The following is a 23512-nucleotide window of genomic DNA, read 5'->3' on the forward strand; positions in this document are numbered from 1 at the left end:
AAACACTGTATTTATGTAAGCATTGCAGGTCCAAGAAACCAACTTCATGCTTTCTGATATCCCCTACTGCATGTTTAAGGCAAAGGTTATCCAGCTGGATAGGTGTCAATCAAAGTCCTGAGACATCTCCCTCGAGGGCTGAGGGCTTCAACAATCACACACCAAGCTCACTAGCAGCAGGAGTCTTCCAACCCAACCCCAAGAACAGGGAGGGGGTGCAGAGTGAAGCTTAAGAGGAAGGTCTCTGAGGTTCAGGATTCTGGAAAACAACTGCTCACCTGGGTCTCAAATTTAGGACAACCTGGGAGACATACAGAGACTTCCCAGCCATTTGTAAAGTCAGCCATTGATAAATCCATCAAAAGAAACATCAAAAGAAACAGATGCTCTCAGTGGTAGCCTCTGCACGTCTTCTGCAGACTGTAAGCTCCTAGGCATGGACTGTTCAGCTGGATTTTGTCACTACATGCCCAGGAACAATGCCTGGTCACTGGTAGAGACTCAGAAAACATTTGTGACACCAAGAAATGAAATGTGTCCTCTCTCTGCAATAGGAAAAGGGAGGATTTAGAAGATCAGGGTTCAGATCCATGCTCCTCCACAGCTGCCTGCCCATGCTGAGAGCAGAACCTTTCAGAACCTGTGTCCTCATCCAGACTGAGGGGACAGAAAGGCTACCCTCATGGAGGTATTGGGTTGTGTCTTCAGGCCCCGAAGCTGCAGGGCTGCCCTACCCAGCCAGTGCTGACAGCAGACATAGCTGTGTAGCAGGTTAGGGTGGACCTGGGCTGGCCCACACAGGCTTCTCTGAGAATGAAAGGCTTAGGCCTCACCAACTCATCTTCATTTACATCTGAGACCAACACGTCATTCATTCTATGAATGAGAGGCCCTGCAAGGGTTCAGGCATCAAACCACCTGACCTCCCACTACCAACCAGATGTGCTTGAGGTGTGCCCTGCCAGAGACCTGGGATGACCACAGCACCTTGCCTACCCCAGCACTGCCACAGGAGATGAACTCCAGCACACGAGGCGCTCCAGAGAGCCCACGCTGGCAATCACCTTCATCAGCACTGCCCCACATGATGGGCTGGGGAATGGGCACCACATCCCACCTCTCCAGCTCTGCTGGTCTCCTAGCCTCATCTGCATGGAAGTTTGGCTTGCAGCAATGCTCAGAACTGTGGAAAGTACAGAGAGTCCAAACAGAAAGGCATTTTAATATAAAATGGATGAAAGAGACAAATGGAAAGTAATCAAAACCTCATTAGGGCAAATAAGCAACCTGCCTACAATGCCACAGAAGCTGATGGCGTTAAACCATGAAGGCAAAGCGGAGTCTTCCCCTCAGCCGTCGTCAGGAGAATGCAGATGGCAAGGATGAGCAATCCACAAAGGCAGACACCCATGCTGGCTTCTCCCCTGGGCACCCAAACCATGGGCCCCAGGACTGAGGTTCCCAACTATGGCTAGACACTAGAATCACCTGCAAGGTTTTCAAAAATCTCAGTGCCCAGGAGGCTCCAGAAGGAGCCAGGGCAGGCACCTGTTTTCTTCCTAAGGCCCCCAAGTGGTTCTGACCATTGCACTAGGTCAAACAGTCCAAGCCGGGGGCGCCTTTGCCAGCTCCTGTTACTCCACCCAGGGAACAACATCCACTGGGAAAGGCGCCTAGATGAGCCAAGTCCTGAACCATGTTCAGCTTCCCCTTCGCTGGGCAGGAGAATTTCCTGGTATTTCTTAGGCTCATCTTGTTCAGGGCTCCTAGTCATTCTGGCGAGTCTTCTTCCCCCAGGCCTCCCATGTTCTTGGCACTATGCCAGGTGCTGCGAATCAAACAGCAAATGAGGCAAAATCCCTGCCCCTATGGAGGTCACTCTCCATTGGACTACAGCTGACCAGGGAGGGCTGTGGTCCACACAGGCCAAGGGCAAGCGACCTGCTCTGCTGTCACCTCAGGCAAGGACACGCCTGCAGAGGGTCTGGGGCAACAAAGCTCCAGAAGGTCAAGAAACCAATACAAGACCTATACAGAAGAGAAAAAATGAAAAGATGTAGAACAAGCATGAAATATTGATGATCGTGTCAAAGCAGCACCAAGGAGTAAAAGTGAGTGGGCCTGTCAGAGCTGATCTACCAGGAGAATCCCAGAGTGGGAGGGAGCCTGGGTTCCAGAGGACCAACGGGGGCCGGAGGAGCCAAGGCAACAGTCTAGCAGTACAGGCTGTCCTCCTCAAGGGCACGGTTGGAGCAGACATCAAAGAAGGCTCAGCCCTGCCTACCGAGCATCAGCTGAGCACCGGAAGGAAGAGGAGCTGGGGCACAGGCCCGGCTCCAGCTCCAGGAGCCCTGCGTCCTAGATTCTCCACAGCTGCTCCAGTTTCCAGTGCACGATCTTGCCTTCACCAAGAAATAATTTGCTGAGATTGGGGTTCCATGGTTCATTCTTACAAAAAGAGTGATTCACTCAATATGCAATGTAACTTTTAGGCCTCCATAGGAGCCTTCTTAACAAATTTGACTCATAATACAAGCTTGTGGGGATACTGCTTTTTTTTCCTTCTTCTTTTTGGCACCAGAAATTGAACTCAGGGGCACTTGACCTCTGAGCCACATCCCCAGACCTATTTTGTATTTTATTTAGAGACAGGGTCTCACTGAGTTGCTTAGAGCCTCGCTTTTGCTGAGGCTGGCTTTGAACTCGCAATCCTCCTGCCTCAGCCTCCTGAGGAGATTGCTTTTATTACCTATCCTAACTTTTGGCTCAAAACACAAAATTGTCTCAAGGCTGGGGACATAGCTCAGTGTCAACCCACTACTTGCCTAGCACACACAAGGGCCTGGATTCAATTCCCTGTATCAAAACAAAACAAAACAAAATAAAAAACACAGTCATCTCAAGGTGAGTTGAAGGTGACTACCATGGGACATTTCCCACAGGGCTGCTGGGCCCTGGAGAGCTGGGTCTATGTCTCAGACCTCTTCATCAGCTCTATAGTTCCCGGGCTGGGATGTATAGTTCCCAAGATGTGCTGGGCACAGAGTCTCGGCTTCTCAGAGTGTGATCCACTCTGAGAATGCAATGCAAGATGTCTCCTCTCTGCCCCAGAACTGCATCCCAGTGTGAGCCCAGGGGCTCCCTACACTTGTGCAGGTTTGAGAACACTGCTGAGGAGGTCACCTCATCATGCCCTGGCCACACCAGTGAGGAAACCGTGCACTTAAGCAAAGTAACCCATGTTTCACCTCAGGTCACCCAGCTGATCAAGTGGGAGGAAGACAAGAACCCTGTCTCCTGCAACTCAGGCCACTGGCCCTGGGGACCCAGAGGAACATCAGGAGAGAGGGACTCCCACAGTACCATGACAGTCAGACCATAGACGTCGTGGGTTCTGGCTGGCACCCATGTCCAAACAGACTGCTGGGAGGAAGAAGAGTCACCATGTGGTACCAAAGGCATTAAGCCAAAGCCAAGGAAGCATGCTTACCTAACTGGCTATGAAGAACTGAAGTCAGGCACTTTCCAGTGATGAGATGTGCTCCAATCACCAAACTCAAGGCAGAGAGATCAGCCAGGAAAAGGAGGAAGGGAAGCCAAAAAGCTCATTTGCTGTAATGAATTGACTAGAAAAGTTCAAAATCCCACCATTTATCATTTGACTAAGTTGAAGGAACCATAAAATCTCATGACTGGAATGTAGCTGAAAAGTTATTTGCTGTAACAATTCATCAGACTCTGCTCCCTAAGATCCCAGTGAGAAGCTGCCTGGCCTCCAGGGCCACCCTCCAGGAGTGGGCCTGCTAGCCTCAGTCCTGTCGGCAGAAACCCCTCAAAACATTGGCTCACTTGAACTCAGCAATTTGAGTTCAAGGAGTAAATCCCAGACATGGGAAAAGCTGGGTGCACAAAGCTGGGTGCATCTGTTCTTATGGTGGAACAGATGATAAAGCTAACCTTGGTAGTGTTCTTGGCGATCATAGAGAAATGACAGCACACCCCTGATTGAAGAACAGTTTTCCACCATCTAAAAAGACATTCTCAGAGTATTTGGTTTCTGCCAGGATACACCAAACAGGTTACGTCTAGGATTTCCACCTTGTCAAGCATTCCTAGTAACCAACAGGATGACAAGTGTCAGAACCAAGTCTCTCCTTACCAAGCGTCAGCCAGAGGGTAAATACTTTTGGCTCTGAAGGCCCTGTGGTCTCAGCTCTGCTCTTGGACTGTGAGGGCAGGACAGAATGGTACATAAGTGAACGGCTATGTGTTCCAATAAAACATCATTTATAAAAACAGGTAGCAAGCTGGATTTAGCTTTGGGCTGCATTTTTCTGACCCCTGATCTCTATGCTCACATTTATTAGTTTTAAATGCAAAGAGTTTTGAAATATTCTACATATCCAACATAAATGACTTAGTAAGTCATTAATGTATTCATGCATCTGCTGCATTCTCTCGACAGATCTACCAAGTGCCTACCAGACACTGTTGAGTTTTGGGGCTAAGGCGGGGGCAAGACAAGAAGGCATATGGAGTCAAAGGAATATCACCAAAGCTTTTATAAGAGTTCATAATAACAAGAAAAACCCTTATAACCTATGTGAAAAGCAAAATCTGGAGTTGTGTATAAAAATAAGGCCAGTGTTTTTAAACTAAAAAATAAAACCACAGGGGGAAAAAATAATGAAAAAAACTACATCAAAATGCCGCTAGCTGCTCCCCTTGGGCTGGTGCACTGCCTCTCCTTTCCCGGGTTTCCCTTTCATTACATGGCTGTCTCCACTTTATAACAAACACCACTCCCTGTTGTATCTGGAAGGGGTTGTTGCTTTTCTTAAGTTAAGGCTGTGTCCCTGCTGCCAGGCCACTGCTGACCCTGATGGGAGCTCATGCCTGGTGATGGTTCAGCACCAGGGACAGAGCCACAGGCTGCAGGAGCCACCTCAGCCCCAAGGGCCAGAGGCTGGACCTCCCACAGAGTCCCTCCAGCAGATATCCAGCAGGAGAGTGCCCCTGAGCCCGGCTTGGGAAAACGGAACCACCACTGCCTCCCCTTGGGACCCGGTGGGGGAGGAGTGTGGGTAAAAAGACCAGTGTTTTTAAACTAAAAAATAAAACCACAGGGGAAAAGAAACAAGTGTGCACAGATCCCATCACCCCCAGTTGGAGCTTCGGAGGGCTCCAGACAAACCGATGCCAGCCGCACCAACACCTGCCTCTAACTGCCTCTCCCGGGGGTCTTAGAGCCGGCAGCTGGCGTCGGCCCTGGGAGGAAATCCAACATTTTTAACAAACTCTCAAATCAGATGGTGTCTGTGGTGAGTAATTTCTTCCGTGTTTGGTCTTTAAGGCTAGAAACAGTGAGGGCACCTTTCAGGGTGGCTGTCGGGAAGGGTTGGGAATCAGGTGGTCCCACCACAAGTGTCATGAGAAGAGCTTCCGAGGTACGTGGCGTGTTCAAACGTCTTCTTTGTTGATCGTGACTTTGTACTCTGACTATAAGGCATTCTAGCATTTTTTCTTAATTATACCATATCCATTTCTTTAAGGGTAATTTTCCTCTCTTTTCTAAACATTTTTGTAAGTTTCTTTATAACAGATAAACTTTTGTTTGTTTGTTTGTTTTTGTTTTAAAGAGTACATGGGTCTATGGGCACTGGTGAAGCACACTGAGTAAGAGCTGACCTGTGGACTAGACAGACTTCCTGTTCTCTTTCAAGAAAGGCACCTCTTCCCTTGTGTTCTCCTCAAGGCAGCCCCTTGGGCAGCCTGCTGAAGGAGGGCCTTCCTGGAGCAGCCAATTACCTGCCCCACCCAAACTCCCCAGAAGGGCTTCTGCTCAATACAGTGGCCAGGAGACTAACCTGCCAGAGTACGGCCAGAAGCTCAAGGAGGGTACCTTCAGGGAGGACCTTCTGGAGCTGCAGGGACAGCCGGCTAGAGGTCCTCAGAGTGAGGCCCGTGAGGCCCTGAATCCCAAATGAGGGAGAACACATAGAGGTTCTGCACCTTCCTCCGCAGTCAGCTTCCACGCAGGCTCAATGTCCCCTTCTACCCAGAGCAGCACTTCTCAGACCTGAAGTCATCGGGCCTCACAGGCAGTGGGCCCACCCATGGTCACAGAACCTCCTCAGCCCTGCTCTGGACCCCCTTGCTCACAAACTAAACCCAACCAAGACTCACGGCAACAGAAGTATCTGTGCCCAGGCCCGTCCCACTGCCTGGAGCATACACCCAGCCAAGTCCTGCGGGTCGCCAGTCCCCACACACACCTGGTGTCCTATGCATGATGTACTCCCCCTTCCTTCACCATTCCTACAACACTGTTCTAAAAGCCAGGGGCCCACAACAAGAATCCCTGGGAGCTAAGAGCTTCCACTTCAGAGGTGGAAGACCAGAAAATAAATGATCCTGAAAAACCATAGCTCGCCAGGTGATGACAAAACCTAAGGAGAGAACTAAGATAGTGGAGGGGACTACTGAATGCCAGTGGGTGGTGGCAGGGAGGCCTCACTGGAGAGGGGCGATTGAACAACGTCCAAAGGAGGGAGGATCTAGCCTCTGCATAGAAAACTGGAAGAAAAAGCACTCCTGGCAGAAGAAGCAGTGCAAAGGCCCTGAGGCAGGAATATGCAGGTGTGTTCTAGGAAAGGCACAGAGGCCAAGCAGGTTGGAGATGATCAGAGAGGTATGAGGACATCGATGAGGCCTTTCAGTCCATTGTGAGGATATAGGCTTTTACTGTGATCAAGACAGGAACCTGGACTGCTCTGGATGCTTATTAGAAAGACTCTTAAGGGCCAGGGGAAGACAGGCCAGATCAAAAGCCTCTACGATTGTCCCAGAGAGACTATGGCAGCTGAGGCCAGAGCTGGGCAGTGAACGTGAGGATGGGCAGTCAGAGTCTGAAGGTGGTCGACAGGCTTTGCTTGCAGGTTAGGGCATGGGGTATGGTGGAAAGAGCAGTTCTGCTGTTCAGGCCTGAAGGACTAGGAGGAGCTGCCATTCAGGAAGTGGTGAAGGCAGCAGGTGGCAGTTGAGGGTGGGAGTGGAAACCTCACCAGCCTTTAAGCCCTATAGGAAGGAGCACCTCCTCTACGTGCTGTCCCATACTTGACCCCAAAGGCCAGGTTCACACACCAGGCACGGCACCTGCCCAACACCGGCCCTCAGACTTTGCAAGGTCTCTCACAGCACAGCAGGGAGACTTCCTCTGCCTGTGGCCCCCCATGAACTCTCCACTTGGGGATGTGAGAAGCCCTACAGGAAGTAGCACCTCCTCTAGGTGCTCCCAGGCCTCTGGAGGCAGTTGAAAGCCCTCATGTCCTCCCAATGCTGGCCTCTCCCCACCTCTCGTGCACAACATCATGCACGAAAAGCATTTCTCTGCACCACAGCGATCTGCATCTGTAGTCATTCCTTGAGCAACCAAAGCTGATTGTCTTTATATATCATCTGAAAGCACCTGCACAGAGTAGGTGTTCAACAAGGACTTCTAGGAACACACGGCCTAGGATGCGCCTGCGCACAGTAGATGTCCAACAAGGACTTCTGGGAACACACGGCCTAGGATAGCGCCTGCACACAGTAGGTGTCCAACAAGGACTTCTAGAACTACACGGCCTAGGACTGCCTGTATAATGCTTCGATAGTCAAATAAATCAACGATAGTCTCTCAGAGAAGATCTTAAAATTCTGCTAGTGCTGATTAACTTTTCAGTGGTAATTATTCCATCTTAAGGTCTCTACATAGAGGCTGACCTGTCCCCAGATATTCAAATCGTCAAGGTAAGCTCTCCTGTGGAAAGGCCAGCTAGGAAGAAGGGAGTTACCTTGCCGGTCCTTATGTCCCACGCTTTGATTTCAGAGCTGAAGCCTCCACATAAAAAAATACTGTGGTCTTTTGGGTGAAATTTCAAGGTGGTGATTCTAAAGTCACTTTGACCACTAAATAGCTGAGTTCCTACAACACAAACAAAAGAGAGGGTTAGAAAATATTTAGATCTCAAAAATAAATATCTTAAAGCTAAAATACCGACTGGTAAGGAAGCTGCGCAAGAGGGCCACTCACCTGGACAAGCCCCTCATGACCAGGGGAGACCTGGAAACACGATGACAGCGGCACATCTGCTTTCATCCTCCGCCACCCCACTGTACCTGGCTGAGCTCTCCCCACACACAGGACCTGACAGGCTGGCAGTAAGTAAGAGTGGCCTTGAGGCAGCCAAGCCACAGAATGGACATGAGGTGTGAACCACTGGGGTCTCCCTAGTCCTATAGGACTCAAGACTGTCTGTTGAGTGCTGTGTGCAGGGCGGTAGTGTTTGTGTGCATGCAGGCACACATGTGGGGTAGAAAACAGCACTAGCACTATGATCATTTAGAGGTGTGCTATGTAGACTTCAGACATGCCAATAATTCAGGGTAGGTCAAAGCCAGGGCTCCCTCCATGACCGAGGGAGGCCTCCACATCCCAGAGCACTGTAATTCTCACCGGTCACACTTAATGCTTCTGAAACTGCATCAAGAACCAAGTCCAACATGGAAGGCATTCTCCCACAGCAGAGTCCGAGTGCTGTCCCGATACTTGACCCCAAGGGCCAGGTTCACACACCAGGCACGGCACCTGCCCAACACCGGCCCTCAGACTTTGCAAGGTCTCTCACAGCACAGCAGGGAGACCTCCTCTGCCTGTAGCCCCCCCTGAACTCTCCACTTGGGGATGTGAGAAGCTGATGGCCAAGGAGGAGGATGCCGAGATCTCACATCATGCCCACCGTAGGCCCAGGAAGTAGTGTTTTTTCATTCGATTCAGAAAGCACTTCCTGAAGGTTGCCCGGCTTGGTGTGCTGGAACCCCACATACTTCCCTCCATCTTTAGCACAAAGGAGCTTATGAACATTTCACTTGTAAAGCTGCATTTTTCCCTTAAAAAAAATTTTAAAAAATGGCTCCTGCAATCAATCAGAAAGTATCAGAGCTACATTCTCCCATTTTTAACAAAAATTCACTGAAAAATTCAGCTCAAGAATCACTGAAATCTTCATTTAAAGAATTTTAAAACATAGCACATACCTGTAATCACAGAGGCTTGGGAGGTTAAAGCAGGAAGATCATGAGCTCAAGGCCAGCCTCAGCAATTTAATGAGACCCTGTCTCCAAATAAAATATTAAAAAAGGGCTGGGGACTTGGCTCGGTGGTTAAACACCCTGGGTTCAGTCTCCAGTAACAAAAAACAAAAACATATTTTAAAACAGATTAAAGAAACACTGAGCTCAGGTTAAGGCCATAGATATTAAGGTTTTTAACAGGTTATACTCTTAGACTGTTTTTGGCCAAAAAAATAATAATAATTTGAGAGAGAGAGAGAGCGAGAGCGAGAGAGAGAGGGAGGGAGAGAGAGAGAGAGAGAGAGAGAGAGAGAGAGAGAGAGAGAGAGAGAGAGAGAGAGAGAGAGAGAAAGAGATGGGGTGCAGAAACAATGGAAAAAATTGAAAACATCTGACTTCTGGGGCTGGCGTACATTGAGTGGTATATCATGTGCTTAGTATGCCTGAGGTCCTGGGTTCAATCACCAGTACCAAAGAAGTATTTGCTTTCAAGAAATTCTCTCCATGGTAAATGTTTTTGGAAGGCAGTATTCTCCTCCTTTGTTGGTGCGTCCTTACCTTGATGGATGACTAAATACACTGATTTTTAAAATATGCTCTAGGGGCCTACAATCAGCAGCTACTTGTCATCACAGAAAAGTTCAGAGATATTTGGAAAATCTCTCCATCTTTAAGCTCCACAAGCCCTAAACCATTTTACTACCAAGATGTAGTAGCACACAAGGTATCCATGGCCACCCGGTGCCGGTGCCGACAGCAGACTGACTCCAGGTCACTGCACACGCCTGGCTGTCCAGCCCCAGGGAGCAGCTGTGGCAGCACAAGCCTCTGCCTGAGAGCGCACTGCCCTGATGGGGAGAACCGCAGCAGCGATCTGCAGCAAGATGGCTAATGGTTGACACGGGTTCTTACATCTCAAGCCATGTGGCAAAGACAAGGAAAAGAGCAACCAAAATGAAATCCATTGTTCTGGGGTAGGAAGAGAATTTTGTAAATTGTATTTCTAACAGAATTCTTTAGAAAGTCACCCAGGAGCTGACTTCCAGGTGCCTTGGGGTTGTGTTTCTCCCTCATTAGGCCAGCAGCACCATGACCCTTGGGTCAATGTTTTAAAAATCACTTTTGGGGTGCTGGGGTCATGGCTCAGTGATAAAGTGCTTGCCTAGCATGCAAGAGGCACTGGACTCAATCCTCAGCATCATATAAAAATAAAATAAAGATACTGTGTCTACCTATAACTAAAAAATATATTTTTTAAAAAATCACTTTTTGATGAATCGGTCTAATTGGCTTTTCTCAAATTTACTCTTCTTTTCCTTTCCTGAAACTTATCTGGAAGCCAAGCTCTTCCTTATCTGTTCAACTGCAGACAGCGATCAGAAACCAACCATGCTGCGCCCTGCTGGCAAATTCTCCCACCCATAAAAAAGGGGCAGAAGAGGGTCACTCCCTCAGCCTCCACTCCCGCTCAGGCTCTAGCTGAGTCCTGAGAAGCTTGCTCCAGCCAAGTGGATGGAGACAGTGGGAAGGCCTTGGGCGTGACCAAGGGCCAAGGACCCCCACATCCTCTCCATGGAAAAGGAGGGCAAGAGCCGCTGTGGCCCACACACCAGCCCAGGGTGGGGTGGGCCAGAAGCATCTCTCAGAGATAGCTGTGCCCATTGCCGGCCTGCTCAGCTGTAGCTCTCTGCCAGTCCTCAAATCTAAAAGGAAGGAAGCTCTACTTGCCTGAAGGTGAGGATGCTTCCCCGCTTCCTGGACTGCCACAGAAAGCCATATGCTGGGTTTTAGAAATGGCAGTGAATTATCCATATGTTCTTTCAAAAAGTGCAACAACACAGCCTCGTCAACAATGAGGAAGAAAGAAGAAAACTGAGTTGCTAAAAGATGATGGTTGATGTTGGGGCTCAGGGACAGAGCACTCGCCTGGCATGTGTGAGGCCCTGGATTCGATCCTCAGCACCACATAAAAAATAAATAAAATCAAGTTACTGTGTCCATCTACAACTAAAAAATTAAGTAAATATTAAAAGATGATGGTTGAAGTTTTCCTGCCTCCTCAAAAAAAAAAAAAAAAAACAACCTTGCATTCATGAATGCTATTTTTCCTCAATGCACAAGGAGATTGAGAATCTGCCTTTTAAGTACAAAAATGGTTCCTTCAGAAGACAAGCTATGGTGTATATTTTTCCTACTTTTAATAACTAGGTCTTTGAAAGATTTTTCAACTTTTGAATAAGCTTCCAGACATCTCATGGAAAACAGTAGGGGGAAAGTCTATTAAATAAAAGAGGCCTCAAAACACTTGGGTTCAGAAACAGGGACCAAGGTGACCCTGACCTGGCCCCATACTTGTTTTTCCACACCAGGGATGGAGCCCAGTATGTTTGCCACTGAGCTACATCTCATGTCCTTTCTAAAGATTTTTTATTCTGAGACAGTATCTCACTAAGTTGCTGAGGCTGGCCTCAACTCGCATTCCTGCCTTGGCCTCCCGAGTTACTGGGATTACAGGCTGTGCTACCACGTCCACGTGGGCACAATGTTTGAAGCGGGAGGAGGCATAAGCGAGGAGCTGGCACAAACCAGCTCCATCACTTCCAGCGGAGGGACCTTGGGCTGGTTCCTCTGTCTCGGTGCTCAACTGTCGTGAGGATTAAAAGCTAAGTGGTCCATAAGGCACTCTATGGAGCAAGCATCAAAAGGGAGCTATGATAGCTTGAAAAATCAAACCCCAACCTGCTGGATTCATCCTTGGTTAAATTAAAAGCTAAAACCAAAAACTACTGGCTTTTAACAGCAGGAACATTGAGAGATTAATGATTGTTGAGCTTTGTCGTGAGGCTCTGAGAATGATGCCCTGGGCTGGCCTCTGCATGTGCTGAAGGGACAGGGTGGCTGGAGGACGCGCCAGCTGAACACCTTGACTATTAACAGCAGATATGCCCGTGGCCAAGGGCGTTCTAAGGTTTGCTGCCTCCCTTCCACAGGACAGCACTGTTACCAGCTCCTCTGGGCCAGGCTTCCTGAAACCCCTGGTTAGTTGTTATTAAACCTTTAACCTGTATGTGTGTCTACTATTTTAAAAATTCTATTTCTTCAATGTATGCTTATTATAGGAAACTAAGCTCTAAAATATTTAATCCACTGGCACTGGCTTTATTGATCTGATTAGACTGAGCTCAACTAGTATAAAAATTGCTCAGATTTTATTAAGCTAAGAAAAATTACTTCTTTTCCTCTCTTAATCAATAATGATACAAATAAAGAATAAATTATCAGGCTAGGGGTGTGGCTCAGCAGTAGAGCACTTGCCTAGTGTGGGCGAGGCCCAAGTTCAAACCCCAGCACCTAAATAAATAAATAATCATTGAAGCAAAAGCACATTTAAAACAGCACAGAAACTCAAGTCAGCTTCCAGGCTCCAGTGTCACTGTCATGGGGCCCCGCGGTACTGGACCCTGGGCTCCTCGCACTGCCTCTCTCCCTTTCTCAGGGGCAGGCACTGAGCTCCCCCAGGTGACCACCCTATGGCTGTGGCAACACCACCTGTCTGCTCTCATGCCGGCCCTGGGGGACCCTATGGTCACAATGTTTGACCCTCCTAGCTCAGGTCCTGGCACTTAACTGGTATTTAGGGTCAAATGAAATCCCCGGGAAGAGAGGGGACATCCATACCCTCCCTCCAATGTCCCCAAGGAAGAGAGGGGACATCCATGTCCTCCCTCCAGGGAGCTCACTTTGACCAAGGAGGAGATGATCGATGTTAATGACAAGCCCATTACCTCCAGGCCTGTCTGGGGTGTGCACTTATCACACCTCAACCCCAGCTGGCTCAGCAAGGTGAGACACTATGAAACCCTGTGACATGGACATGCTGAGATCGTCTGGACCCACCTAATCCCAGTGCCCAGCTCTCTGCACCCAGCCTGGAGCACCTGCCAGCTATCCGTGACCTTTCCTTCTCCTTAGCTCTTTGTTCGCATCCACGACTCACCAACAAGTAGGGAAGCTGTTGACAAGGGAGAGCTCGCTGTTGGATCGTGGTAATTGAGCCTGTGCTCTGAGGCAGGAGGCACATGACTCATTTCGCTAAAATCAATATCGTTACACTCATCCTCCGGGAAGTATTCAGCCAGCTGTAAATTTAAACATCCTGACTCAAAGTTAACGAGAAAAGAAGCTCACTAACTTCCAAGTCAAACTCCATGTACCAGAAATGGACCATCCTGGCAGGCTGGGTGGAGAGCAGAGCTGGCCTGCACCAGGAATCCTCTAGCAGGGCTCTAGCCAAGCAGCAGCCCCCTTGGGTCCCTGCATCTGCACTGGGAAACTGGGACCATAAACCCCTTCAGGAGCAGTGTGAGAACAAGCCTGACACATACCAGTGCCCAACCAACAGCCACACCACCATGGTCACAGGAGGAACAGCAGGGACGTAATGATCTCGCTGCTATTGATGACCTGCATGAAACCAACTTTACCCAAATTTCTTTAAACGTGAGTTACCAACCAGCAATCCAGGTGTGCCTGATGGCTTGCATGTATACCAGTTTCTGGAAACCAGAACCTCCTTCTATCAGCAGGCATGTGGTGGCTGCACTGCGGTCCCGGGGCAGTCAATGAGGCACATGAGGAAAACAAATTGTGGAGACACTTTCAAGAGTGGAAGACAAGGAAGCACATGGGGCTGGAAGCAGGCTCGAGGGCTGAGGGCCCTGCCCCAAGAGGAAAGCCAGAGGAATATTCAGTGATAGCGCCTGCTGCCCCTCCACCAGAGCCCTGAGACCCTGGTGCTCCTGGGACTCTTCTCGCTCTTCCCCTGCCAGGTGTCCTGAAGTCTTTGGGGCTGACACTTCCCCCTGGAGCACAGCTGCTGACAGCTAGAGAAGCACCCAGGCCTGTCACTTAATCAGAGGCTAGGTCAAGATGAGCTCAGGCACTCCCTCCCGAGCCCATAGCTCCCAATAGTCGGCTGAGCACACTACTTGTCTGGGCAAACAGTTGTGGAGAGAGCCTGCCACTCCTGTGCCTCTGCAGAAAACCTCTGCCAATCCCATGGGCCCAATTTGGAGCTAGCTGTTGCCACTGGCCATGTGGCCTTAAAGTCACTAAACTCTCTAAGCCTCCATGAATGAAATGGACATAAAAACACTGCCCTCGCAGCTAGAGAGTGACCAAGCGTGACACATAAGCACAGGTGCTGCTCCCACACACGCCTCTCAGTTTGATGGAGGCCAGGCAGAGTTGAACAGACCCACACCACCAAGCCCAAGAAGGAGTTGGACCACGGGCTACTCTCTATCCTTACAGTGTCCCTAGCTGGAAGGAAGTCCCAAAATGATGCAAAGGAAGGCCAGTACCAGAAGATGCTTCTTAAAAAAACAAGGGAGTGGTCACGAGCTGACCACTCATTTTCACACACACCATGGCCCCCAACAAAAAACAAGGGACATCCAGAGCAAGAGGAGCTGGGCAGGGGCTGGGGACAGGGGGACTGCAGGCGGTGGGTATCCAGTGAGAAGGGCAGACCTTCCCTACCACTAACACCTGGAGCTCTGGAGAGGGCAGGCTGCAGGCTCCTGCACGCCCACCCCATATCCCAGAGAAAGGGTGCATGCCGCCATCACCAGGGAGAGCTGCTCCCCCACCACCACTGTGGAGAGGGAAACCTGCAGGAGGATCAGAGAGATGGGCCAAGGCCTCCTCACAGTCTGCCCTGAAACCCACCCTGACTGCCAGCTGGGGGATTCTGAAATTGACACCCTAAAGTGGCCCCATTTGGGGAACTACCCCAACAACTGGGACACCCTGGACAACTCCACAGAACCAAGGTCTTTTTTTTTTAATGAGATTTTTGTAAAATATTTATTTTTTAGTTGTAGTTGGATACAATATCTTTAATTAGTTAATTTATTTTTATGTGGTGATGAGGATCAAACCCAGGGTCTTGCACGTGCTGGGCAAGCACTCTCCCACTGAGCCACAACCCCAGCCCAGAACCAAGGTCTTCACGGAGCAGTGACAGAGGGAAGAGGCACCTCTGCTGAGGGCCGACCCTAACCCATGCTCTGAGGGGCTCTCTGTACACACTGCACCCTTCCCCAACAGTCTGCCAGCCAGGCTCCTGCAGAAAAAGGCAAAGGCACACTCCCCGCCTTCCCGACTCAGGGTGGGGGGTGCGGGGCTGAAGGTGCATCCCACCCACATTCCTTCTACGGCATCCGGGAACTGGGTGCACCTCAGGAGAGCATCCAACACAGACAAAGAGAGCTCCTGAGTGGCCAAAAAGCGTGCAGCATGGAGACCTGCGCCACTCAGCAACAGTGGCTTCACCATCAGGCTGGGAGACTGATGGGGGCTAGAACTTTCGAGAAACACCACCAGGACCGCTAAGCACTGGAGGAGCCATGGCGGGTGTGGAAGAGACAGGCTGATTTTACATGCAGGACAGGTGACTCACAAGGCTGAGGACACTCAGGTGGCGTCAGCTAGTGTCCCCTGAGGCCACCTCAGGCTAATACACTGGAGACATTTGTTAGGAAGATTACAGACGGAAGCAGGAACACCAAAAATAATTAATCTGTGAGCAGATTTTATTAAGTGTTGATTCATGGTTGTTCTGTAAGCCAACAGCCCGTCAGAACTATAAATTAATGAGATAAAATGTGGCTGGCCCTCCATATTTCAGGCTGGGTATTGACATTTTAGAATCCACAGATTTTTAGCTGTATTGATTGAGGACACCAGGATAAATGGCCTTGGCACCAAATTCCCATTAACGACAATGGGCACCGAGTGACTAATTCCCAAAGCGCTGCACCGAGACGCCCCGCGCTGCCTTCTCTTGGCAGGAGCGCTAATGAGACTGAAATGAAAAAGGCAAATCACCAAGGGTGGAAAGGGGATAAAGCAAAACAGGAGAGCAGACTTGGTAGAGAGAAAGGACAAGAAGCCAAAGCAGGACAGAGGCCACAAGGGCCGCAAGTCCAGCCCAGTCCAGCCCTGGCTGAAGAGAGCACTCAGGGACACCAAGGCAGAGGGTGGGTGTCCTGAGAGGAGGCAGAAGACATGGGGAGTCTACCCCACCCAGACAGCCTGTGATGGGCTTCACTGCCTAGCCAGGAGGGCCCAGCATGGACCCACTTAGTTCCAGCTCATCCCCACACACAGGGCCAGTCGATGAAGCCAGAGAGAACACCAGGATGGGCCCGTCTCAATGAGCTCCAACGGGAGCCAGGAGGTGCACAGAAACCACAGTCTGTTGGGAGCTGGAGGGCCTCTATAGGCTGGGGTGCAAGCTCTGCCACCATGCCCTTGCTGGAGACGAAGGGTGTCCAGCAAGCCCTGTGCTGCAGCCCAGCATGTTCCTGCACACAGCAGATACATGGGGAGTAGATGCTGGTGAACCAGCAAGGCCTTCAGAAGACAAGCCTGGCAGTGAACACATTCCCAGAAGAGGTGTGGGTGGGGGGTCCACATCGCCTCACTGGCTGGGTGGCAAGGCCCCCAGAACAGGGCCCCACCTTCCTCTCTATCCATTCAGCACCAGAGAGCTGAAGGAATGTGCTGGGCCTGGGCCAGACAAACTATCCCACTCCTCCAGCAGGCCTGTAGAACACACAAGACCAGCTGCAGCGACCAGGGATACCCACCCAAAGCACAAATCAAACCCAGCTCTCTCCTGCTCAAAACTCAGCAGTGGCCCTACAGCAGTCCCTAACTTGTCAGGCAAGAGGGCCTCTGGATGTCTAAAACATTCAAGACATCCCCCAATACACACACACACACACACAGGCATATGTGTCCGCTTAACATCTGTTGATTGAGAAAACAGGTAATAACGCAGGGCCACAATGAATCTGCTAATGTCATCAAGTGAATCTGAGTATTTCAAAAGCATCACCCACATCTGAGAAACGATGGCCCAGAGTTAGGTGAGCTAACCTGTCCCTCTATGGGCAGTGCAGCACCCACCCATATGTGCTCATGGGATCCATAGGCCAGGGGTACCCTCCTACAGATCCCAGATCCTCTCTCCCATTCCCTCACACACAATGTAGCATCCTGTGTCCTTGTGGCCCTACCTGCTGAGAGCCCACTTCCCTCCCCTGGAACACACTTCCTCCACCATGATTTCTCACTTAACTCCTGGCTCAGTGTGGGCTGTGCTTCCTCCAGGAAGGACCCCTGGGTTTTCTAAACTCCGTGCTCCTACAATCCGTGTATCTCCCAGCACTTCTGTCCCCAACAGATGTGGCCTTCTCCAGGTGAGCCCTGGGCTGTGTTCAGCTCTGTGGCACACACAGCATGGCAATAGGGCACATGGGCACCAGGGAAGCAGGCAGACAGCTGGCTTGGTGGCCTGGCAGACCTGGGCACATCCTGGTTGTGCCACTGCCTAGCTCGTGGCCCCAGACCAGCATGTGAAGAGGCCGCCTTTTCACAACTCTGATGGTCCCTGCCTCTAAGGGTGACAGGGCCCACAGGACACTGATGTGGATGGCTGTGGAGAGACACCTGGCACACAGCGGGTACCTGGTCAGAACAGACTGCTGCATCATCATCAGCCCAATCATCATTATCAAGTGGCAGCAAACTCCCCAAGCCTTGGCACCCGTGGGCTTGAGAAGAAGAGAGACACAAGCTGTCAGAGAGCTTCCCCATGAGGGAGAGGCTCTGTCCACTGGGCACTAAGGGAAGGGTACCAGTCTACAGTACATACTCAGCTCCAACCTTGCCAGTCCCTCACCACTGAGAGGCCTTGCACAGGCCACCTCGCGCTCTGGGCCTCGGTCTCCTCACCTATGAAATGGAAATAACCACTGCCAGCTGCTGCAGGGAGAATTCCATAGGCCTCCCACAGAGCTGGAGATACACCCCTTGACCAAGCAGGGCCCCTGACTGGCAGTCTCATCATCCCACCAAAAGTGCATGGGGCCAAAAGGAGCCGTAAGACCGCCTGGGTGGCCTACAAGAGGAGGACATGTGAGGTGGGTTCCAAGTCCACAGTGACCTCGGCCTCCTGTGTGTTTCCTCTCTGCATCCTCTCAGACCTGCTGGGCTGGACCCCAGGGTAAGGCCACCAGCCCTGGGGCAGCCACACCAGGCAGGCAGGATGCTGGTCTCAGGGCTCCAGGGACTCTAGTCCCTCCTCTTGCCCCTGGCTGTGGTGCCTAGCAGAAAAGTGACCGAGGAAGGAGGAGCCTAAGAGTAGATGGCCACATGGGTGTGGAAAGAAGCTAGGCCCGGGAAAAGGGCAGCATTGGCCTGCCCATCAGCTGTGTCAGCCCTGGTCTGTTCCTACCAGCACCCAGCAGAAAGCCTCGGGAACTGGGGCCATAGCAGGTATCACAGTGCCTGGACACAGAGCCAGGGACAGGAAAGCTCCTTCCACTGATTCCTACTCCAAGCTTGCTCAGATTCACACTCATACCCAGCACAAATCCATCTTGCCAATGCTCTTCTAGTGTGGGCACTAAAGCAGAACCTACCCTTCCTTGGGAGATGAAGTCATTCTTACAGCCTTCAATGGTAATGGACTGACAGCAGTCCTATACACTGGCCCCAACCAAAGAACACCACGATCAAGTTAAACCTGCTTCACTATAAACCACATGTCAGAGTTGATAAAAAGCTGCCTTGATATCCGCCCCACAGCTTGAGGCTGAGACAGCCTTGAACCTTCTGCAGAGAGTTGGGAGCCCCTCCTACTCCCCTAACACCCCACACAGCCCATGGCCAGGGACCCTCCAGAGAACCCTCCCCAGTGAGAGAGCTGCCAGCTCGCCTTGGAGTAATGATACCAAGGAACCCACCTGTTTCCAGGTCTGTGAGGTGCAGGGCAAAGTCGAAGCCGCCACTGAGGATGCGCCCGCCGCAGGGAGACCACCGGGCAGCCCGCACAGCCTCACGGTGCAGGGAGTAGGTCTGCAAGCAGCGCCCCGAGTCCACAGCGTTCCACACCTACAAAGAAACAAACAGCACCCGACATTGGAGGATGGCCAGTCTCCTGGACTGGGCTCAGACTGTCTGCATGGGGCAGGGGCTCGCTCTAGACTGACTCCCGCTGTTTCACCATCAAAATGATATCCAGATGCTAAAACATGTCCTTGCAGAAATGTGAAGACTTTTTCTGGGATGAAGAACACAGGATGACCCCCTGGGTTTTCTAAAGTACACAGGCAGAATGAGGCACCTCCTTGCCCATCCTGGGTCTCCACTCACCTACCTAAGCCCTTCTAGCCTGCTCCTGCCTGCAGGCACCATAGAGTGCTGCTGTCTACACTCGGCCCTGCCGCAGCCTCACCTGTATCCCTGGAATCGTTACTCTTCATGGCCAGGCTAGACACATGGGCACTGCTTTAAGACTGTGACCCAAAATGGAGTCTGCCACGCCCAGAACAAACAGCAAACACCCACCCTGGCTTCCCCAGGGGAATGAGACCTCACATACACTGAACGCCTTCTGAAAGTGACGCAGGGCCTGAGTACAGAAGAGCACATTCTGAGAGCTGCTGGCTTCAGATCCCATCACCCTCCACACAGCCCAAGGAAAAGGCAGTGGCAACCCTGTGGCTGCAGGATGAAGGGGACGCTCTCCTAGTACACAGTATTCCTGGCCCATCCTGTGAGTTGGCCCAGTGGCACTACCTCTCTGGACCTATCTCCACTCCAGGAAGGGAGAAGAGACAAACATGGCCCAAGGCAGGGGCAAGGGCTAAGGCGCAACCCTGCACGGTGTGTGGCAGGGTGCCGCGCACAGCAGGACCCTGCAGTTGCTGGATGCATTGCTTGGAGCTTGCAGGATTCTCCACGCTCCTGTCAACCACATCAGGAAAACCAAGCCTCACTTTCCTTAATGAGACAGAAACCCACACGAAGTGCAACCGCCATGAACACGACCCTAGGGGTAGCCTCCCGTCAACCTGCCAAGTCCTGAGGATCTTCACAGAGCAAAGGGTCGAGTTCTGGAATATGTAAATATCTAAGGTCAGAAGCAACCTTCAAAGAATGTTGAGAGCTCCGTTCTGCTTTCCTTCCAGGTCAGTGGCTAGGGCTACAAGCTGGGAAACTGAGAGACAGCAGCATTCGCATTTAGAGATGTGGACAGAAGCAACAAAAGCAGCTGTCAGGACTTCAGAGTGTCGGGAGAACCCAAGCAAGGGAAGCAGGAAGCAGGGAGTGCCGCTCCTCCAAAACTGCATACAAGTACAGTATGCATAGAAAAAATAAAGTAACATGAATGAAGCAAATCTACAGGGTCAACACAGTTGAGGTAAAAATTAATGCTGAGTACCTAAAACAAGATATATATATATAACAGAGTAGGACGCTAGTATTTCGTATGTTACTAAAAATATGTTTAGTAACACACAAAATTTCGCCTCATAACCATTAAGATGGCTGCTAACAAAAGAACAGAAAATGGTGAGTGTAGGCAAGGATGCAGAATCAAATCCACGCACATGCGGGCAGAAATGTGAATAGTGTTGCTGATGTGAAAAACAGTTCCAGTTCCTCAAAAAGTTCAACACAGGGTCTGGGGGTTGGGGCTCAGTGGTAGAGTACTCACCGAGCACACATGAGGCACTAGGTTCAATCCTCGGCACCACATAAATATAAAATAAAGATATTGTGTCCACTTAAAACTAAAAACTAAATATTAAAAAAAAAAAAAAGCTCAACACAGCAAGGCATGGTGGCACACCCTATGATCCCAATTACTCGGGAGGCTGAGGTTGGAGGATTGTTCAAGGGCAGCCTGGACAAACTGGGGAGAGACACTCTCTCAAAAAAAAAAGTATAAAAAGGACTGGGGATGTAGCTCAGTGGTAGAGCACCCTAGGTTCAATTTTTGGTACTACAAAACCAAAACGAATTAAACATAGAATCTAGCAATTCCACTTGTAGTCTATATCCAAAAAAACTGAAACCAGGGTCTCAGGGAGATATTGCACCCCAATGTCACAGTGGCATTACTTACAATAGTCAAAAGGTACAAGCAATCCCCATTGTCCATGGACTGCTGAACAGATAAACAAATGTGGCCCATCCACACAGCGGAATAGCACTCATCCTTAAAAAATAAGGACCTCCTGATGCCTCCTGACATTATAACATGGATGAACCTGGAAAACAGTGCGCTGAGGGGAAGAAGCCAGATGAAAAAGAGACTCCACTTACAGAAGGCACCCTGAGTGGTCAAAACCAGAGCCAGGAAGTAGAAAGGTTGCTGCAGCTGGGGGTCAGGAAACAGTTTCAGTTTTACAAGATGGTGGTGGTGGTCACACACCAATATGGATGCACTTCATGCCTCTGAACTGCATGATGGTGAATTTTTTGTTGCATTTCACCGCAACTTTTTAAGAATAGATACAACAAAACAAAACCCTATCTCACTTATTCATGCATTTGTAGGAAGACTATAAAACGTGTATGGGAGTGTTGTTGCTTCTGGGGCTGGAGGGAGAGGGCAGGTTGGAGGAAAGGAGTTGTGAATACCGCTCAGAGTAGGAGAGCAAGAGGAGAGAGAGAGGGAGAGAGGGAGAGTGATCCAAAGCCAAGATGCCCAAATGCTTCCTTCTGCAAAGCTCTCTGGCCTGTTCACTGGTTCAAATGCTTCCTAAGCACCTGCTATTTGCCAGGCACCAGAGAAATGAGAAACCAACAGGACTGAAATCCCTGTCCCCAAAGAGTTCATATTCCAGGGAGGGGGAGAGACACAAAACAAATAAGCAGAATCTAGAGATTTCTACTGGGGGCAGTGACAAAGACTGAAATTTCCAAAAATAAGCAGGAAAGGAGTTGTTAAGGTCGGGAAAGAGGCTGAAATGGCCACCATGATGGCCAGGTGCACCCCTCTGGGAGGACATGAGGGGTGAGAAAGAGTGCTGTGCAGAAATTGCTGGGTAGGGACAATTAGTGTGTCTAAAATGACTAAGCAAGAGCAAGGTCAGTGTATCTAGAGAGTGAACAGGATGGGGACAGTAAGAGATGAGGGCAGAAAATCACAAGGAGCCAGAGCATTCAGGGTACACAGGTAGAAGATGGGGAGTGGGCTGGCATCACTCTAACAGGACCCTCCGGCTGCCATGCAGGGAGAGGAGTGAGAGGCAGGGGACCACAGGAGGCTCCTGCAAGAATCCAGGGCAGATAGGAGAAGGACGAGGACATGAGGAGTGGAGAAGCAGCCCACCTTGGAAGGTGGAAAAGAGGAAACCCTTGGACTGAAGTTGGAATGTGAAGTATAGAGAAGAATCTAGGACAACTCCTAAGTTGGGGCCTGAGCATCAAGAGGAAAGGAGTCACGGAGTGGGTGAGCCTATAGGAAGAGCAAGCTAGGGTAAAGATGGCCAGCAGCTCCACTCTCAACCCAGAGGCAGGCAGTGAAACACATGATAAGATAATCAGAAGAGAGGTCCAGAATGGACACAGAGCTATGCAAGTCACCGTCATGAGCTGGCTGTGCTCTCCAGGGAATACATGCACACAGAGCAGAAAGGAGGCCCTGACCTCAACCTAGGGCCCCAGAGTTCACAGGATGGGAGTTGAGGAGGAGAAGGACATTGAAAAAAGGAGTCTGGGTAGAAGAAGCCAGTGAGTTGGGAGAAAAAGAGAGAGGGGATCCCCAGAAGCCATAAGAAGGGGGCGTCTTGAGAAGACATTCACCAAAGTGTCAAACAGCTGGTGGTCCATCAAAGCTAGGGACAGACCTCTGGATTTCATGTTCTCAGCTGCATTCACAAGTGTCTGTTTGGTTACTTTCTATGCTTCTGAGTATAATATATTCTTATAAGCATGTCCTAATTTCAAATACAGATGTTAAGATAGTGAGGAGGGAGGGTAGGAGAAGAAAAGGAAGCAATAGAGGAAAGAGGAGGACACAGAGAAGAAACGGGAAGGGGTATGGGAAGGAAGGAGGAGAAGATGATGATGCAGAGGAGGAGCCAGAGGAGAAGAGAGGAAGGAAGAGCAGGAACAGGAGGAGCAGAGGACGGGGTAAGGATGGGGGCTGTCACAAAAGACATATGGAGTAGAAAACACAGGCTCTGTGACACCAAGGCCAAAGCGCAGCCCGGCACCCTGGAACTCATGCCAGGGCTTCCTGAAGCACCCGTACTGGGCTCAAGCTGGACACTGGGTGATGACGCCCACAGGTGAACAGCACCTGCTGGTTCTTCCAGCTGGTACCGACAAGAACACCGGAATCAGCGCGGACCAGTCAGCTACCTCTCCAAACTGCTCGGGAAAGGGAGAGAATAATCTCTGCCAGTCGCTCTCCCTAATTGAATTTAATGCTCACAGTCAGGCTTTAAAGATTAATTCCGAAGCACTGCGGCAGCCTGAAGTGTCTGCATTTTCTCAATGAAATACCTGGAGATCCCAGACTGCCTGT

The 23512-nt window shown here is 50.3% G+C and overlaps 1 protein-coding gene across 4 annotated transcripts in view; it reads right to left on the minus strand.

Moving 5' to 3' along the window:
- The window catches only part of Wdr25 (WD repeat domain 25), a 140715-nt gene that overhangs the window by 32956 nt on the left and 84247 nt on the right, over positions 1 to 23512 (minus strand). For all 4 annotated transcript variants that reach the window (XM_026415125.2, XM_026415124.2, XM_026415126.2 and 1 more), the window contains exons 3-4: positions 18933 to 19080; positions 7836 to 7966 (exon numbers count right to left, since the gene is read on the minus strand). In XM_026415125.2, coding sequence (XP_026270910.2) covers positions 7836 to 7966; positions 18933 to 19080 — 279 coding nt within the window. The remainder of the gene's footprint in view (positions 1 to 7835; positions 7967 to 18932; positions 19081 to 23512) is intronic.

The sequence above is a fragment of the Urocitellus parryii genome, chromosome 6, assembly GCF_045843805.1.
Source record: "Urocitellus parryii isolate mUroPar1 chromosome 6, mUroPar1.hap1, whole genome shotgun sequence".
Lineage (NCBI taxonomy): Eukaryota > Metazoa > Chordata > Mammalia > Rodentia > Sciuridae > Urocitellus > Urocitellus parryii.